This window comes from Heloderma suspectum, chromosome 2 (assembly GCF_057233095.1).
Source record: "Heloderma suspectum isolate Gila_16-S chromosome 2, 16-S_ref, whole genome shotgun sequence".
NCBI classification, from domain to species: Eukaryota; Metazoa; Chordata; class Lepidosauria; order Squamata; family Helodermatidae; genus Heloderma; species Heloderma suspectum.
Window position 1 is genome coordinate 163,202,579 of NC_139459.1, and position 19,302 is coordinate 163,221,880.

General features: G+C 51.0%; 1 protein-coding gene across 18 annotated transcripts in view; it reads right to left on the minus strand.

Moving 5' to 3' along the window:
- The window catches only part of PNPLA6 (patatin like domain 6, lysophospholipase), a 69,787-nt gene that overhangs the window by 2,004 nt on the left and 48,481 nt on the right, over positions 1-19,302 (minus strand). For 5 of the 18 annotated variants that reach the window (XM_084835602.1, XM_084835616.1, XM_084835607.1 and 2 more), the window contains 7 exons: positions 16,533-16,649; positions 15,916-16,032; positions 9,152-9,300; positions 7,003-7,155; positions 4,589-4,705; positions 3,284-3,380; positions 2,854-2,969 (listed from right to left, as the gene is read on the minus strand). In XM_084835602.1, coding sequence (XP_084691728.1) covers positions 2,854-2,969; positions 3,284-3,380; positions 4,589-4,705; positions 7,003-7,155; positions 9,152-9,300; positions 15,916-16,032; positions 16,533-16,649 — 866 coding nt within the window. Of the gene's footprint in view, positions 1-2,853; positions 2,970-3,283; positions 3,381-4,588; positions 4,706-7,002; positions 7,156-9,151; positions 9,301-15,122; positions 15,241-15,915; positions 16,033-16,140; positions 16,650-18,658; positions 19,024-19,302 lie in introns of those variants that run through there. The other 13 variants (XM_084835606.1, XM_084835604.1, XM_084835613.1 and 10 more) reach the window with 10 other exon arrangements.

Below are 19,302 nucleotides of genomic sequence, written 5' to 3' on the forward strand. Positions count from 1 at the left end.
CCACATATTCCACGGGCTGGTTCAAATCTATATACAGATTCAGGGCTCAACCCTAAACAGCAGATCCTCCATCTGAGGGGCTGTGGCACTCAGCAGAATACCAGATGCATTGCCATCATGACGACAGGCCAGTGGAATGGCTGAAGTGGGGCAGAGTCATGGGCAGGGCATGGGCACCACAGGAGAGAAGCCCACTTACGCCATGTCCTGTATTCCTCCCAACCATGGCCAGGCCCCTGTCCATGGTGGAACTTTACATCTGTCCCAGACATGGCGCAAGAAATTTATCTCCTGTTGACTTCAACAAGGAGGGGAAAAAAATCCCCTCAGAAAAACTGGCCTGCCAAGATTCTAATTGCTGATGCATGCACTCTGAACAGTTAAATTGTTTGGAAACACTCTGTGACATCATGGCAGTTCATCCAGTGATAGTGGTAGGGGAGGGAGGGGGTTGCAGACATGCCTACCGGGTTTTAGCTTATGATATACTTTATTTTTATTTTTATTTTAAAAAAGGTGTAACAGGAATATCATATGAAGCCCTTCAAACGGGGAATATGGTAGGTCCTCAAGTTACAAAGGGAGAAACAAGTATACATTTTATTTGACCTTATAATGGTTTTAAATAACCTCTGGGCTTCCTGGAGAGATTTAACCCCCCTCCCCCCCGCTTGTACTTTTCAACTTCCTCTTAAGTTATCTTGTAATGTTTAAGAAGTGTCCTCTATTGAAATAAAGCATGACTATATTGGACTTTCTAGGAAATTTTCAGTCACACATACACACACACACGTACGTATGTTGAATTTGATAGCACTGTGATCACTGAGGTTGGATAACACCTACAGATCCTGTGCCTGGTTTACATTAAAACCAAGAGTCAGCACTCCTCTTGCTGCACTGCCCACTTTTAAGGAGGGTTTAAAACTAGGTTCCCCAGGTTGCTTTGTTCCTCCTCCGCTTAGAAGGTGCCACTGCTGCTCTCTTCAGGTGTGCAATTCATTCCCACAAAAAGCAGCACAAGATTTACTTGCAAGTAAGCTCTCCAGTAAACTTTAACTTATATGCAGAGTACATCATGAGAAACGCCGGGTTGGATGAATCACAGGTCGGAATTAAGATTGCCGGGAGAATTATCAACAACCTCCGATATGCAGACGATACCACCGTAATGGCAGAAAGCGAAGAGGATCTCAAGAGCCTCTTGTTGAGGGTGAAAGAGGAGAGTGCAAAAGCTGGTTTGAAACTCAACATTAAAAAAACAAAGATCATGGCATCTGTCCCCATCACTTCCTGGCATATAGAAGGGGAAGAAATGGAAGCAGTGACAGATTTTACTTTCTTGGGCTCCAAGATAACCGCAGACGGTGACTGTAGCCATGAAATTAAAAGACGCTTGCTCCTTGGGAGGAAAGCTATGGCAAACCTAGACAGCATAGTAAGAAGCAGAGACATCACCTTGCTGACAAAGGTCCGTCTAATCAAAGCTATGGTTTTCCCAGTAGTAATGTATGGCTGTGAGAGCTGGACTATAAGGAAGGCTGAGCGCCGAAAAATTGGTGCTTTCGAACTGTGGTGCTGGAGAAGACTCTTACGAGTCCCATGGACTGCAAGGAGGTCAAATCAGTCCATCCTAAAGGAAATCAACCCTGAGTGCTCCTTGGAAGGACAGATACTGAAGCTGAAGCTGAAATATTTTGGCCACCTAATGTGAAGAGAAAACTCTCTGGAAAAGACCCTGATGCTGGGAAAGACTGAAGGCAAAAGGAGAAGGGGACGACAGAGGATGAGATGGCTAGATACCATCACCGATGCAATGAATATGAACTTGAGCACACTCCGGGAGAGAGCGCAGGACAGGAAGGCCTGGCGTGCTATGGTCCATGGGGTTACGAAGAGTCGGACACAACTGAAGGACTGAACAACAACAACAAACTCTCCAGCCTGCTGGGTGCAGATCCACTGGCAGAGAAGGGTTGTAGCAGATATGCTGGCTGGGAAGGGCTTTCTCTCAAGCCGCAGCCTGAAACCCTCCCTGCCAGTGTATCTGCTCCCTTCACATGGCAGGCTGACTCGTGAGCAAAGCCAACATTCCTCACAAAATCTGTACAGACCAACTGAGCAGAGCATCACAGGAACTGTTACCAGAAACCAGAATCAAATCCCACATTTCCCCGAGGAAAGCTGAGGATAAACATGTGCTCACTGCTGTTCCAAGGCACAAGCATTTATTGTGTTTGTCAGTATTTTCCTCTGTCGTGACTTAAGTTTATATTTACCGGATCAGTTTGCAGGGAGCTGGAGTCATCAGTTTTCATTATTACGTTCTCTAAGTGCCTGCCTCCCTGATTTCTTTGGGCATATTTCGGCTAGCGTGCATGTGCGTGGGGGAAACAGTGCATCCCTTGTGTTAAGGTTGCTGTCCAAGCTCAGCACCTTCCCCACTACACTACATGGGACCAAGAGGGATGGGCCTTCGGCCAGCCTGGTGAGGGGGTGCTGCCTTCCTCTCCCTGCGATTTCCCTACACCAGAAGGGGGGGAGTTTACAGGGAGCCACGCACACATTCTTTCCTAAGGAAGGGATGAGCTGACCCTTGCAGGAGGGTAGCCTTGGAGGCTCACAGCATAGGAAAGGGGAGCCACATCCCTCAAGGGCAGCGGTGGACAAGTTGTGGCCCTCCAAATGGGTTGGCCTGCTGCTCCCATGGGCCCTGGCCAGCACAGCCAATGGTGAGGGATGATAGGAGCTGCTGGCCAAAGCATCTTGAGGGCCACGTGCTGCCCACCCCCACTCTACGGCTCAGGGCTAGACTTGGGCTTCCATGCACAGGTCAGCCTAGAGGGAACTTACTGTTTCAAAGACACCATTCTGCTCTGCTGGGGCAAATAGCAGCTCCTGCCCTTCTTCCTCCCGCACGGCATCCATCCCTTCCTCCTCATACTCAGTCAGGTAGTCTGACTCTTCTCCTGGTTTTGGACAAACAGAAGCTCCATCAGCCACTGGCGGCTTTGGTTTCTTCACAACAGCAGAATCCTTCCCTCAGCCCTGCCCCCGCTCCCAACAGCGAATCCAAGCTTGGGGCTTGTATACATTACTAGATGTGCCCCCACCATCTGGTGTTGCCATTAGCAGAAGTGTACAGGGGGATTTTGCTGCCTGCTGTGCTGAATCCTGCTCACAACAGTCTCCACCTGAAAGCATCCCAGGGTCCATTGCTGGGCTGGGACCTGAACCCAGGACTCTCACATCGAAGTCAAACCCACCTAGCCCCGGTACGCACCGTCTGCATAGCTGTCTGAGAGGTAGCTCTTTGCCGGCTCAATGCGAGACACAATCTCTGCCAGGTCTGTGAATCCTGCGCTGGGACACATCAGCACCTGGGGAAGGAAAGGAGGCGACAGAGCTGCTGAGGCCGTCTTCCCACAACCCAGGCCCTGGGAAGGGGAGTGGAAGGGCTCTGCATGCTAGCAGCCAGGAGAAGCAGAAGCAGGGCGGTTGGTACTCTGCATCCAAAATGTTCCTGGGTTTGAAACCATTAAGCTCTAATAAGGAGCAGAGGTTTAAATTACTTATTTGGATTTCTTTTCTACCCTGTCCCCAAAGGTCAGGCTGGGTTACAATCCATCCTACACAGGGATGGGTAAGAAATGCGTTGTGTTAATGCAAGATTCCCCAGTGTGCACCTTCTGGAACTGAACATGGACCTGAATACAATTTGCGGTCAGGATCCTAGAAATCCATACAATTCTGAGTTGGTGATGTGTTTTGCAAAACAAAATGAAATGCGTTGGAATGTGTGCAAGGAAGGATATGTACATTTCTAAAATGCACACAGGTAGTCAATGGGTTCACACATACAAACATACGTACATTTGAAAAATGGACACAACACGCTGTACATATTTCTGTGTGGAAAAAAGAGGCTCACGTGGAACCAAGATGGAATGAGCTGAGCAGGGGAAAACTGAGAAACTGAATGAGATCAAGCTTGACAGGTTCTCCCATCTCTAATTCCATGTACACCCAATATACTGAGCAGCACTTCCTTATTTTGCATAAGATGGGAAAGTGCTGTATAGCCACTATTAACATTATTTGACACATCCGCCAGGCGTTACACAATCCATGCTTATGCTGCATCAAAGGAACATGAGAAGCTGTTTTATACCCCCGCTGGTCCACCTAGCTCCGCACAGTGTCTACACTAACTAGCAGAGTCAGAGTTCCAGCCAGGGCTCTTCCACAGCCCTACCTGGAGATGTCTGGGGCTGAACAACCTCTTGTATGCAAAGCATGTGCCCTTTGAGTGCACACTGGACGGGGAGACTGGCTGCAATCCACCAATTGGTGTTGCTGTGCAACCTACATTCCACATGCTCTCTGCCTGTGGCACACTGTGGAGGGCAATCAGGGGTCAGAGCATCCATGCCCCATGAATCTTTGCTGTTCTGGGAGCCCAGGGTCTTGCCACCAGCACCAGCACCACCATCATCATCCTGGATATAGTCCCTCAAGTTAGCTGGAAAAACCACCAATGGAAGGGGGCCTCATCCCTTCCTTCCCCCGCCCCCATCTCCACACTTACATCCATGCGTTTGCTCTCGTAGAAGTCTGCTGAGTGCCGGTCCTTAACCATTTTTTCAATGATGTCACCACGGCTCCAACCATCAAACACCACTTTTCCATGCTGGTACCCTACATCCTATGGGCAGGGAGAGACAGGTTGATCCAGGGTATTCCGGGTCTATAGGAAAGTTTCAAGTGGCAACCTCTTCTAGGATTTTGCAGCAGAGTTGCCATTCAAATTTCACCTCACACACAATTCAAAGCAAACGTGTGGGTCCACTCTCACCTAAAACAGCCAAGGAATTTCAAAGGGGTTCAGTAAGACTAGCAAAACGTCTCTGGGTGGGTTTTATTCCATGCACCCCTATTGGAGGTGCTGTCAAAATAGCCACCCGCGGCCAGCAGCACTCCAGGAACTTGGGGGCCATCTACATGGCAACGCTTTCACCCTTCATTCCGTCGCAACTGCGCAGCATTGCAGCTGCGAATTAGTTTCTGCTGCAATACACGGATAATTTACTGTGGACTTGCCCAACAGGAAAATCCGTGTTGCCCTTTTTTTTACCATTATATTTTAATGCACAACTATGCAGGCACGTGAGCATGGGGGTGCAACACTTCGGGTTTTAGTGGCTGTTTTGTATTTTAGGGGTTCTGTTGTGTCTGACCATTCCTCATTAGGTAAAATGTGGGTGATCTATTCCTTCATTTCCATGCCAACTGTTTGGCAGTTCCCCAGCCAGACTCTCGTGGTGGTTCACACTCGCCAAGGCATGAGAGGTACGTGCCTACCCATCTCTCCGAAATGGTGGCTGCAGCACAGTTGGTCCTGGATCTCCTGCTCCCCCAAGACCCCCCAGCCCTTGGACACTGACTCTAAAGCAGCCATTACGAAAATACGAAGCTGTGAAAGTGTGCAAAAGTGTGATTAAATAAATGAAAACACCTCTCCGTGCCTCTGTAACTGTGCAGCTGTGAAGGAACGGGGGGAGTGAAGGGGCATCACAGAGTGACGAAAGCACTACGCATGCCTACAACGCCCACCACAAAATGTGAAGTCAGTTTGGGGAAGGGACAGGCAGCTCGCAGCCATGGGAAACCCGCAGCAAACCAAAAACATTGCAGCAAAATGCCTCTTTGGAAATCCGCATTTTGTGAGAGAAAACCACGGATGGTTGCGAAGTGGCGACTGCTTCGTATGTCCCAAAGGACCTTGACTAGCAGCCACCCCAGAGTAAAAGGCTTGCGTGGATGGGGCCCTGTTGTGGAAGCGTAAGGGGCTGAGTAAGCCACAGATTTCACAGGGGCCTGGCCACGTTGAAGGCAAGACATCTTGTTTCTGACCTGGCTGAGTCAACTAGGGCTTAACCCAGCATCTTTTTCCAGTGTCAGGACTTAGCCCCGAAACCTAGGATGTAAGAATGGTGGCAACGGAGGTTTGGAGTGCCTCCCCCTTTCCCTACAACAGCCTTCTCCAATCTGGTGCCCTCCAATTGGCCTTGCTGGCTTGGAATGATGGGAGTTGCAGTTCAACCCATCTGGAGGGCACCAAGTTGGGGAAGACCACAGTACACAGTCCCTACACAGACACACCAGCGACTGGGAGAGACGGCTTCCAGGTTATCAGAGTGCTGCGTCCAGAACGCCCTGATGCCTGGCATTTCTCCCTCCCCACCCCACCCCCGCAAACCTAAGCACCGTGAGCACATGCCATAGCCTAGGGGTAGGCAACCCGGTGCCCTCCAGGTGTCTTGGACTACAATGCCTATAATACCTGACCATTGGCCATGCTGGCTTGACCTTATGGGAGTTGTAATCCAAAAATCCGGAGGACACCAGGTTGCTTATCCCCTGCCATAGGGTCTACTATGTTGGGATGTGTTTGCATTTTGTTGGCCCCCTAAAGATGCCTCCGCAAATGCCCAAACTTGCCAGCCACAAGCACCACATTAAATTAAACATTGAGAATGGCTTCCAAATTATCTCCCCCAAATTATCTCCCCAGCCCACAGATTGATTGATTGATTACATTTATATCACACCTTTTTTCCTCCTTAAGGAACCCAAGGCAGCATACATAATCCTCCTCCTCTCCGTTTTATCCTCACAGCAAGAACTCTGTGAGGTAGGTTGGGCTGAGAGTCTGTGACAGACCCAAAGTCACCCAGTGAGCTTCCACAGTCAAGTGGGGACTAGAACCCGGATCTCCCGGCTCCCAGTCCCACACTCTAGCCACTACACCACACTGGATTCCTGTCAGGTACACTCCAGCTAACCTCTCTTGGGTAAGGATTAGCAGTTCACACCGTTGGTCCCTCACAGCTCTCTGGTCTGGCAGGATATGGCTGCTTCTGTGTCCACTGTGGCCCTTCCAGCCTGATGATCCCCCGATATCTCACTATGAACCACCCCAGCTGGGCCCTCAGGACTCACATAGATTTCGTCGAACTTGCCAAAGTCCATGGTTTTGAAGCGATCGATGGAAGGGCGAATGTACTCACAGTACGAACTGCTCTTCACCACCTCCAGCTGCCGCACACATGAGACATAGGCCAGGCGGGACTGGATCTCCGCCATGTCAGGCACCTTGAAGGGAAGGGCAAAGTCACTTGGTGGCCATGGAGAGACAAAAGGGGTGTGTGCGCAGGTTCCCTCTTGCAGCTTCCCTAACCCCTTGTGCTGTGGAAGGCACACCGAGACCAAGGGCCACCCTGACGCCAGCAGCATCACTGTAGCAGGGCCACAATGCACTGGGCGCATAAACGACCAGCTTGGAGTGGGGCGTGACACTGCTTCCAGTGCCCCCAGCTGAAGGCAGGAGGCCAGGCCCCTCCCCTCAAATTACAAAGAGGCTCACAGTGGGCTCTGCGCCGCCTCATGCTGCCTCAGCGGCACTATAACGCAGGGGTGGGCAACTTCAGGGGGCTCTGGGGGTCACTTTAGATCCCCCAGGTCTCCCTGTAGGCCGCACTCCTGCTGTTGCGCAGCTGAATTTGGTAGCAGCAGCAAAAGGAATCGGTAGTTTGGAGCCTAATTTTAGTAACCAACTGCTATAGAGGGGTAAAAAGCACTAATTTAGCTTGTTTTCAAGTTAGATTTGTCCTTTTGACACTTCTGTAGTGGTTTGCTGCCCAAATTCAGCGGCAAACCACCCAGTTTTTACCAACAGTGTGAAGTCTGGCAGCAGGGCATGCAGGTGGCCCACTGGCCACATGCCCCCCCCCCACTATAAATGCTATGGGCCAAGTCTACTCCACGTGGAAGGGAGAGAAGGGGAAGTGGTTTCTGCTTGGCAACAGAGTCTTTCTGGATTTCCTCCATTAATGGTGGTGGCAGCAATGAGGTTGGATTCTTCACTACCAGCAGCAGCAAGCATCAAGGGCATCACAGTGTTGTTTTAGGCAGGTAAATATTATGAAGGCTTAGACAAAACAAATCTGCTTAAGAAGTTGTGGAATGCCTGGTCTCAGTAAGTGGTCAAAGAATACTGGGCAGGCATCTGCCAGGAATGTTTGCGGTATATTTAAATTCAACCAATTCCAGTCTGAAGAGATGGTGTAGGCTTTGAGCCAGAAGAAAGCCAAACCTGTAGCCCAAGGCCAGGATTAGGCAGACATCTGCCATCTGAACTAGCAAATGGATAAATAAATCTGTTTCAAGTCCAAGTCACTTCTGCATGTTTTAATCAGAACTCTGTTATGTTTCTGCATTGCTTTATTTTTTAATCCCAAAATATGTATGTAATCATATATTTAAGTGCATGTTAAATGGTTTAGGGCACAATTCTTTGCTTGAGATCTACCTGCTAAGGGGGCTTTAAGATTTGGTGGAAGCCCCACTTCACCTGTGGAATGCAAGATATGCCATTACCATGAAAAATACACCAACAAAACATTCTGGCAGAGATGCTGGCAGAACACTCAGCCAGCGGAGCTGTGCCACTGGTCAAGTTACCTGGCAAAGTGGCTAAAATGGGGCAGAGTCATGAGCAGGATGGGGCAGCACAAAGTATTTTGCAAGCACTATCCAGCAGGGCCCCTGACACGCATGCAATGACATTTTGCACAGCCATCCCACTAGCAAATAACCCAGAAAAAGGATCGCATTTTCCAGAGTGATAAGACACAGCAGTTTGTATGCCGGGAAAAAGGGTCCAAAACATTTTCTTGTAGGTCAGCAGTGCAGAAGCCCAGGCCCAAGAGCCAAATCCAGCCCTCCAGGGCTACCCAGATGGCCACAGCCCTTCTCCTAGCCCCACCCACTTTCCGTCGCTTGGAGATTTCCCTGCTTTCATGCAGTTTCCACCCACTCTAAAAGGCTGAAATGCCCCTCCTAAGGCTTGGTTACTGGCAGTAAGAGTATGCCGGCGTTTGGGGCCTGCCTCCATTGGCTGTGCCCACCACTGCAATGTGGCCCCTGAGAGCATCTCTGAAATGGAATTTTGGCCCTTGTGCTCAAAGAGCTTCAACACCCCTGGTGCAGGAGATGGGAACATGAGTACGAAGGGAACCCAGCCAGATAGTGTACGCAGAATCCTTGCACATCCCCGCTAAAATCTCCATCAGCAAGTTGTGGGACTGACCTTGACCTTCTCGGCCCAGGGATTGAGGCGTTTCCAGAGCAACCACCAGCCTGACAGGCTGTCCCCATAGTTGCAGAGGTCGGTTTCATCCTGGCTACCCACGTCAATGGCAATGACCGTCTTGGCACCCATGTTGCGAGCAATGTCAGCTGCGTTGAGAGAAGAAAGGGAGAGAGAAGCTTCAGGGGAAGGCTGGGAGCAACGTGGATTTCTGGAGGGATGGCCATGGGACACAGCTGAGAACCAGAGGACAGGACCCGGGGCTGGGGTGGGGAAGCCCCCAGCAGCAGCTGCAGAAGGAGGTTCTGCCTTCCTCCCCCGCTCAGCTCAAACCTCACAGGGGGGATGGGGTGCGGGCGATGTGCGTACTTCTTGGCATAAAGGGTCTCCTTTTGTTTTTACCAGCAATACACCTGGAGCCACCTACCAAATTTCTCTGTAACACACATTTATTAAAACAATAAAAACATGTTTGGGTCCAGAGCTACAGGCCCACAAGATGCCACCATCTTTTCAATTCAGTTTTGGAGCAGGGTGTAAGCGAGCCTTTCTCAACCTGGCACCCTCCAGATGTTTTGGACCACAACTTCCATCAGCCCCAGCCCCCATGGTCAGGGATTATGGGAGTTGTAGCACAACACATCTGGAGGTAACCAGGTTGGGGAAGATCAGTGTAAGCAGTAAGGCCAACTTCTCCCTCAGTTTTTCTCAATAAGCCAACTTGATCTTGTGGTTTCAGAATTCTGGTTCCCAGGAATCCACAGGAATTTCTAGAAATACCAGCATAACACGCAGAGGTAGGTAGAGGGGGTGGCCAAACACAGTTCCTTCATCCCATCTTCCTTCTCATATGCTGCTGGGAATTCAAAGAACCCGACATTTACCATCCAGAGAGGACCTGGTGCGGACCTCCTGCTCATCAAAACTGTATGTAATAGTTTACCACCACCTCTTTTAGCAAGTCCCAATTTGCAGATTGCAACATCTTGTCCCAGGCTCCTCATCTGAGGTTTGCATGTAGGTCACTGCACTTGGGATGTGTCTACATTTGCGTTATGCACCTGCTGCAGAACAGAAGCAGCATCCTAAGCATTCATTTTTTAAAAACACGTGTCTCCAGCCCTTATAGTGCTGGGGAGACAGAGAGTGATTACCCAGAGGGAAAGGCTTTAGAGCTCGTTGTACATCCTGCATAATTATTAGAAGCAGAATGTATGGGAATAATACATAATTTGTTCAAGTCACAGAACTTAGTTTTTCATGGGCAGAAAGCCACACAAAATGTTGTGCTTACAATGGATAACAAGACAAACATGGAATCAGCAAGAGGGTACTGTCGCACAGAGGACTAAAGTTACAGTAATACAAGCATCAGACAAAATCAAGGCAGCTTTGGAAGTCACAGCCCCTCTGCGCTCAGCACTGAGAAGACCTCATCTGGGGGCCTGTAATTTGGTTATCACAAATCAGGAAGGATGCTGAGAAATGGGGGTGGGGTGGGGGGAAGGAGCAGAGGAAAGCTACATAGATAAAAGATCATCTAGAAGGCAAGTCATATAAACAAAACCTGGTGGAGCAAAGTGGGTTTAGCTCAGAGGAAGCAAGATAAAGGCGGCCAGAAAATGCTTACAGTCTTTACTGTCAGTTAAACAGAAGAAAACAAAGGACAAATCTTCATTAGCTCCACTGAACAGAGGAAGAGAAACCATGAATCTAAATTTAACAAAGGCAGATTTAGGTTAAACATTAGGAAAAGAGCAATGTAGCGATAGAGCGAACATATAAAAGTAGATGACCAGCAACATATAGCAGCAGCTTCTTGAAACAAATCTTGAAAGGGTTGCCTTGTGGCCCATCCAGGGCTGGATTTTGGTGCAAAATCTTGAGGATTTTGTCATTTTACGTATCTGCCTCTTACAGTGCGGACACTGGGCAAGATGGGAAGAACCCCACCATAAGGTCATCTGCAATGCAAACTTGAACCACCTTTACTGGAGAGGAACCCTGGGAATTGCAGTTTGATGAATACTCCCAGCCAAGCTAAACACTATGCAGGAGAACCGCGACTGGATCTCCCAGCACGGTTTTCTTTTGCAAAAAGCAGCCACCCTGTGGGGAGGGGTGGTGGTTCTTGATTTGAATTGGGGTTGTGGCATTACAGGACGGTATTTAAAAAAACGCTTTCCCAATGCAAACCTTGCCCCTCCCTGCCTGGAGCTGCTATTGGTCACGGGTGTGCGTGCGTGCGTTTTCCCTCAATGGGCAATAACATAAGATCGTAAGAAGAGCCCTGCTGGATCAGACCAAGGGTCCATCTAGTCCAGCATTCTGTTCACACAGTGGCCAACCAGCTGTCAACTGGGAACCGACAAGCAGGGCATGAGTGCGACAGCACCCTCCCGCCCATGTTCCCCAGCAACTGGTGGATATAGGCTCACTGCCTCTGGTTCTGGAGTTAGCATACAGCCATCAGGACTAGTAACTATCAATAGCCTTCTCCTCCAGGAATTTGTCCAACCCGCTTTTAAAGCCATCCAAATTGGTGGTCACTACATCCTGGGGGAGCGAATTCCATAGTTTAACTATGTGCTGTGTGAAGTACTTCCTTTTATCTGTCCTGAATCTCCCACCAGTCAGCTTCATAGGATGACCCCATTGGGTTCTAGTATTTTGAGAGAGCAAAATATTTCCCTATCCACAGCCTGGGGTGGGGTGGGGTGGGGGAGGATTTTCATCAGAGAATCCAGGCGGGGGAGAGGTTTAATCTCCTTCACCTCACAAAGTGCTTGGATTATAGGTGGGAAAGGTAGGGTGCCCTTAATAAAAACCCTATATTCCTGACCATCCCCAGATTGAGTCAAATGATATCCCCAGCACCTCTGAGAAATAGTAGCTAAAGTCATCACTAAAGGAACTCCTCCACCCCGCTAATCCAAGCACTGCAGCCCCAGCCCCCTTCTCATGTCTCCCTGCTACTCTCCACTAGCTATTTCTAACTGCTAAAAAATCCCGTGGGAGATCCTGATCACAGGTCTCCCACGTTTCACCCAGGTACATCCATAAGAGGATGGACAAAGCAGCCTCACCCCAGCCTGGCAGCAAGCAATGCCAGTCCGTGGGCAACCGTCCCGCGGAAGGAAGGGGCCTTCCTGCTCCTGACTGGCCTCTGCAGCAGACAGCTACGGTCTTCTTTGAGTCTTTTCCTCCAAAGTCTCTGGTCTAGTGAGCATCAGGCGCCAGCAACACAAACTGTGCAGCCAGCAATCTCTGACACTTGTGTGAACCAGCAGGGCTCAGTGAGGCCCTGAATTTGAAAACAGCACACCTGCTAATCCCCAAAATTATGGCCCTCTGAACATGTGAACTGCCTAGAGGCTGTATGTAGAAGGGCTTCTGTGCCAAATAAAACAAGGAATGGGAATTCTGTGAAGTTGTACCAAGAGTGAACATGCAAGGCAGCCTCTTTGCTCTGATCTGCACAACAGCTTTTGATGAAGAGCTATGCCTTATTCAGGGCTTTATTCCCTAAATATTATAGCCAAGGATCAATTTTGATTAACAGTGTGCAATGTCTGGGTCTTGAGTCTGTGCACAACTGCTGGGATTTTTTGGTGGCATGCCTGTTCTTCCTAAGAGTCTTGAGATGTCCAGCTTTCATGAAAGAAATCATGATCAGGACAGGGGCATAATTTCCCAGGAATACTGAATAGGACTTGCACAAGGGATGATCCCAGGTGAATGGTGTACAAAGATTATTGGCTGAAGGGAAAAAATGAACACATTGCATTTTGAAACATAAAATGGAACTACGTGAATAGGAGTCAATATTCCAGATGTCTTTCAGGATTTCAAAGGCCAGCTTTCATGGTTTTTCAAAGCCTGACTTGCATTCCCCCTTCCCCCTATATTTCAGAACAAAAACACCACAGCTCTGAGTGAAGACAGACATAATGTAATAACAGTTCTTTAGCTGCTGTGCAAGCCAGCCTTCTCCACAGAAATGGCAGACATGTGTGCCAGCCAACCGAATGCTGCCTCTAATCGTTCGCCGTGCCCAAAAGTTTCTGGTGGGCTGTCTGCTTCTTTGTGAACGTTCTTGAGATGATCCATCCATTTATCACCTTATTAATTAAATATTTTTTGAAGTGTGAATTTGCGGATGTGCGTGTGTGTGTGTGTATGTGCGTGGTGTCGAGATTGTGGGGCCAGTCAGCACCGTGCACAAATGGCTGCTGGGACAGACCTTTTCAGAGCTTGGTTCTGGAGACAAATAAATACATTTGGATTTATTACAGTGAGGGCACTTCCAGGGCGGTCCCACTGCTCTAGAAACATTTTCACCCTATTTGCACGAACTCTTTCATCAACTGCATCGAGGCCACTTCTTGTGTGAGAGAACGACCTCTGCATCGTGTTAGTCGAAGCTAGGGGTGGACGAAAGTCACTTACCTGTCCTCGAAGGACGTTCGCGGTGGGGGGGAGGCACTTCGCTGGTCCCCCTGCGAAGTTCAGGCTGGGGGGGGGAGGCTTCCCGCCTCGGCCCGGCTGAAATTCAGGCTGGGGGGGAGACTTCCCGCCTCGCCCGGCCGAAATTCAGGCCGGGGAGGAGGCTTCCCGCCACGCCCGGCCGCGAATGCGAAAGTTAAAAAAAAACAAAAAAACGCCCCCTGATAGGCTACGTGACGATTCATGTAGCCTATCATGGCTAGATCTGCAAAGTCAGCCGTGATAGGCTACGTCAATCGTCACGTAGCCTATCACGGGTGACTTTAAAAAAAAAAAGCGCGTACGCTAATGGCGGCCCCCATAGGGAGCCGCCATTCCCGTTCCTTATTTAGTCACTTTAGTCTACGTAAATGTTTACGTAGACTACGGCGAAAATAAGGGCAACGCAAATAGCGTTGCCCTTATTTTCGCCGTAGTCTACGTAAACATTTATGTAGCCTACAGCGCCCAAATAAGGAACGGGAATGGCGGCTCCCTATGGGGGCCGCCATTATCCGTACATGTTTTTTTTTTTTTAAGTCACCCGTGATAGGCTATGTGACGATTGACGTAGCCTATCACGGCTGACTTGGCAAATCTAGCCGTGATAGGCTACGTGAATCGTCAGGTAGCCTATCAGGGGGCGTTTTTTTCTTTCTTTCATTGCAATGGCGGCGGCGGCAGCCGGTCGAAAGACCGGCTGCCGCTCCCGCCCCGCTCGAACACCCGCTGAACCTGCTGCCGGGAGGGACATTCGGCGAAGGTAAGTCCCGTCCCGGGGGGGGTGCGGGGGGCAGAGGATTTCTCCCCGAAACTTGTTCGGGGGGCCGAACACGTTGGCGCTCGGCCCCCCGAAGTTTCGGGGAGAAATTCTCCGCCAACCCTAGTCGAAACTAGAATTTGTAGCCAGACTATGGTGCCCTCTGGTGGACTTTTCTGATGCAGCCTTTGGTGTGAAACGGGTTGCTCCCCATCCCTGATCCACAGCTGTTTGTGTAGCTTTTTAATCACACCATAAATCTGATCTTTGGGGCTAATGGCTGTATAAGGGATTGGGGTTGGGTAGGCTCTACAGATTCTCTGTTATTGATATTATACAGCTAGGGCAACCAACTTACAGCCTTTTGGGCTCCTTTTCACCCCAGCATCTGCAGCACTACAAAAATGGCTGCAACAGTAACAGTGTGTACAACAACCCCTGGTAACAACAGGTGTTCTGTAGTGATGAGGCTGTCTGTCCGCAGCTACTCAGAACTGTCTCAGAGGAACTACTGTAGTTCCCGCCGCCTTCCATGGGACTGGCAACTGAGGCTAGGGTCTTCCTGGCTGAGACTTCCCGAATTTGAAATGTGCTCCCCAAGGGGACTCAGCTGGTGCCGTCTCTGATGCGTGTGTGTGAGTCTAGGTGAAGGCTTTTTAATTTAGACCTTTTTATTTGCTCAGGCCTTTTTTAGTTCTTTCGGCTATATGCATCACTTTATCGGGGTGTACGTTTTTCCAGCTGCTGCTCTTATATGAATTTGTTATTTGGATTTTTATTGCTTTTAAAACTTTGGTAGCCATTTTGAGAAGCATTCACCTTCTCAAGTAGTGGGATACAGCTCCTAGAAATAAATAAAGCACACGTGGATCCCATCCCCTGGCACAGGAAAGCTCAAAGTGGAACTCCTGCCACACAGACCTCACAGCCTTCACTGGTTCTGCCCTCACTGCCACCAGCACTGGGAAAGGCCAGTGGCAGAGGATGTCACGGCCAGTGTGGCTTGTATGGGATGATGGTACTCAGGATGCTCCCTCACACCCCATGATATGCCCTTCCTCTTATGACTACATCAAATGGAGGGGGGGTGGCGGCTTGGCTTTGGCTTCCCTCGGATGCAACACGATTCCCCCAACTTCCTGCCCTCCCTTCAGGGGATGTTGAATTTTTGTCAGGGCATGTCCCCCTTGTGTGACTGGCAAGCAGAGGGCCCCTTGTCAGACAGGGGATATTGCAAAGGCAGCCCACGCCAGACCAAAGAAGCTGTTCATTGGCAGCCACCACATAACATGTGCCAGGAAGTAAACAAGCCATGGCTGCTTGTTTGTTCCCACAAGAAAGGCGGATTTCACCGGTTCCCCAAGTGAGCCCCTGCCCTGTTCTCCCACAGGCTGCTGGCTAGGTGTTCACAGCTGAGGACTGGAGAGTTTCAGAGTGAAAGCGATGGAAGCCACCGCAGGGCCAGGTGGGGCAGCTGCAAATGCCTGCCCTGCCGTCTCTGCGACTGGCCAATACTTGCCTGGAAGGTTGTTGATGTAGCCGCCGTCCATCAGTAAATTGCCGTCCTTGGGGTCGCAGAGTGGCGGTAGGTACCCGGAAAGGGTCATGCTAGCTCGCACGTACCGCCACAGCGAGCCTAACCATGTGGGAACAAATGCAGTCAGAAGAGCAGAGAGAAACCCAGAGCAGCAACGAGCCCTTCAGAGAGGGATGGAGAGCGGTGCAGCACAGCACAGCCCACCTGCTCAGGCAGGAGAATTCTGCAGGGCACTTTACAGAGCAGCCAAGCAATGGGCAGCCCCTGGTCTCCCCGGCCCCAAATTCACCATCCTCCTGGCCCGTGCAAGCCAGCAGGTGGCCTGCCAGACTCCCCAATCCACTGGACGATGCTTCGCAGTGCCCCAAGGTGGACCAGCTGCCCCTGCCATGCAGAATCGCCACCCTGAGCCAAGTGGCCTGTGGGCAGAAGCCAGGCTTGCCACCCCAAGCCTGTCATGCCCAGCCCTAGCCAAAGGAGGAGGTGAGTGTTTCGGAGGGAGGAAGCTGCGTCCCAGTCCACGGACGGTCTCCGTCCCCCCGAGCCACGTGCGCCCCAATGTCCACCAGCCAAGGGAGCGAGGCGAACGCAATGCTGACCTGGGACATTGTTAACATAGCAGCCATCCACAAGCAGGTGACTGTCCTTGGGGTCGCAGATAGGAGGCAAATAGGGGGTGTAAGATGCACTGGCCCGGACGTAGCGCCACACGCTGCCTGCCGGATGAAGATGGAGATTCAATCAAAGGGAGGGGGGAGGGGGAGAGGACAGGAGCACAGGACAGGAAATGACATCATGACAGAAGCTTCAGAAATACAAAATGCACAGAGGGGGATGCTGGGAAGGCTTTCTTCAGCGGAGGTCTAGGGTGTACATCGACCCATCTGCATAGTTCAGCCATGAGGCAACTAGGCCTGGTTAGGCTGCAGCATGGCCTCCTTGCCTAACACTGAATCCCACTTCTTGGAAAAATGCACCATGGCCCTATGCCTTGGCTTTCCCTCCCTCCCCCCGCCAGAGTGGCTACATTCCTGCCCAGCCTTTGCCCCTCTTTAAGGCAGTGGCAGCATCCTTAGACTCTCTCTACTGCCAAACACTGCGAGGGGCTTGATGAGGACAAGGGTTGCCACAGTGCCTCCACATCCATAACCAGGCAAAACGCTCTGTCTCCTCTCCGTGACACAGCCCGGCGACTCAGCACAGAGGAACCCTCCCTTGGCATGTCCCCCCCGCCCCCCGGCCTGGCCCACGGTGGCCTCGGAGGCATTGAGAAGCCCTGGACTCACCACCACACGGGCAAAAAGCCCAGTTAGCGGGTCAGAAGAGAGTCCTGCTCTGCACGCGGATGGAGCCAGGCATCTCCCACGCGTCATGTGGGACAGGGTCCTCAGTGGGGCCCCCTGTGAGCCCCGTGACCAGGGGGGAGGAGGCTGGGCTTGAGACCCAGATCATTGGGAAGCCAGGCAGCCTCGGCCTGTGAAACAGTCATCGTAGCTACTGGGATCGTAAGTGGGGCAAACGCAACCAGGAACGTCTGCCGTACACCCTCGCTGGCAGCAGTGGGAGCTGAGCAACCGAGAGAGAGAGAGAGGCAGGCCTTTCATTTCAATGGGGCTGCTGTACAAGAAGCTCCCAGAGGACTGACTGCTTGGAGAGAGGAATGAGCAGGCAGGGGTAGGTGCTGCTGCTGTTGGTTTGGCACCAGAGGTGCTGCAAAGAAACCACAAGCACTACTGCAAACCTAAGGCTGCAGCAAATGGCCCACCTTTCCTCGCTTGGCCCCCGCCCCCACCTCCAGGCCAGAACAGCACAGCTCCTCCTGCCCTTCCATGGAAGGGGGGCAGAAACATGTTATCATTGCAGCAGGACTTCATGGAAACGTCTGGAGCCTGAAAAGCCCAAACGACTGGCATTCAGAGCAGAACATAGTATGCCCCCCTTCAAACCTTTCTCTACAGCCTCTCCCTTGCAAGTGGTAAGAGAATCTGCGGTGAAGCTTCCTCTGTCTTAGCCTGAAAGGTTTGGCTCCCTCGGTACAGAAGACCACACACAGTCGCTCATATACACACCGCCTGCCTGCCTGCCTGCCTGCCTGGGGAAGGGGTGTGGGGAGAAGGTGTTAGCTGTGTTAGGGAGGACAGGAGAGTGGGCAGAGAATGAAGAAAGCCAGGCAGTTACAGCCTCCCCAGCCCCTGCCCTGCAGATGGGCATGGATGCCGACAATGTCCCAGGTGAGATCTGATGCTTGCAACAGCCAGTGGGGCCAGGAGGGGACAAGGCCAACCCCACCCCACCTCCCTTCTCTGCCCCAGACACAATCCATCCCCCTCTGAAGCTGACTGCAAAATCCATTCACTCATTACATTTCGCTGCAGAAGACTGCGACTGGCCATGCCTCACAGAGCCTGTGGGGATTAACTGGCAGCAACACCTGCAGCCTCCCTGGAAAGGCAGGGATGGGAAACTCAGCTCTGCAGGATGGCTGCTCCAGTACATGGGGATAACAAAGTGAGTAGGGTACAGTTAGTGGGTTTAGTGAATAGCAGAAATGTTACCAAGAAGAAGCAGACCCAAGCTAGCTGGGGATACTAACAGAGAGACACGGCAAACAATCCAGAGGTTCCCTGGATTGCACAGCACTCTCTTCATTCTGCCAACTTGGGCTTTTGAGCCAAAGGCCAGGAACCCACTGAACGCCAGGGCTCTGCGCCCCCTGATGATACTGCTCAATTCGAGGCAAATGGGGATCCCCTTGGCTCATTCAAGTTGCTTCTGGAGAAAGGAAAGATGTGAGTGACTCGCTTAGGGTATATCACTTACTAAGCTTTATAAATAAACTAACAACAAAAGGGCTAGCCATCATGAGGGCCCATGTCAGATCTGGGTGGCTGCCCAAATCTCCCCAGCCCCTGCTGGCCTGCCATTTAGCAGGCTTAAAGCAGGTCTCTGGCCCCTCTCCACTGACCTGTACTTGTAGGTGACTGGAGAACTTGGGTCCTGCCTTGGCACTAAAGACAAGTGCAATGCCATGAAGGCCTAGCCAGATCGCAGGAGAGGTCAAGTGTCTCTCTGAGGGAAACTCTGTCTCGACTGTGAGTGGGGGAAACAGCTGTTGTCAGTGGGGTCGGACATGAAAGTAAGGCACCTACCAGTGAGCTGTGTGCATGAATGTTTAGGGTCATAAGAAATACCTGCCCTTACTCACCTGGGCAATGTGCCTGTAATGTGCAGCAACAGACCCCCACCTCAGTGTTCTCCAGCCTGAAGGCCTGGAATTTTGGGGGGAAATCTAAGGATATGTCTATATGACTGTGGGCACTAAGGTGTCAGGTGGGCCATTTCAGCACATCCTCCCCTGCCCTGGGACAT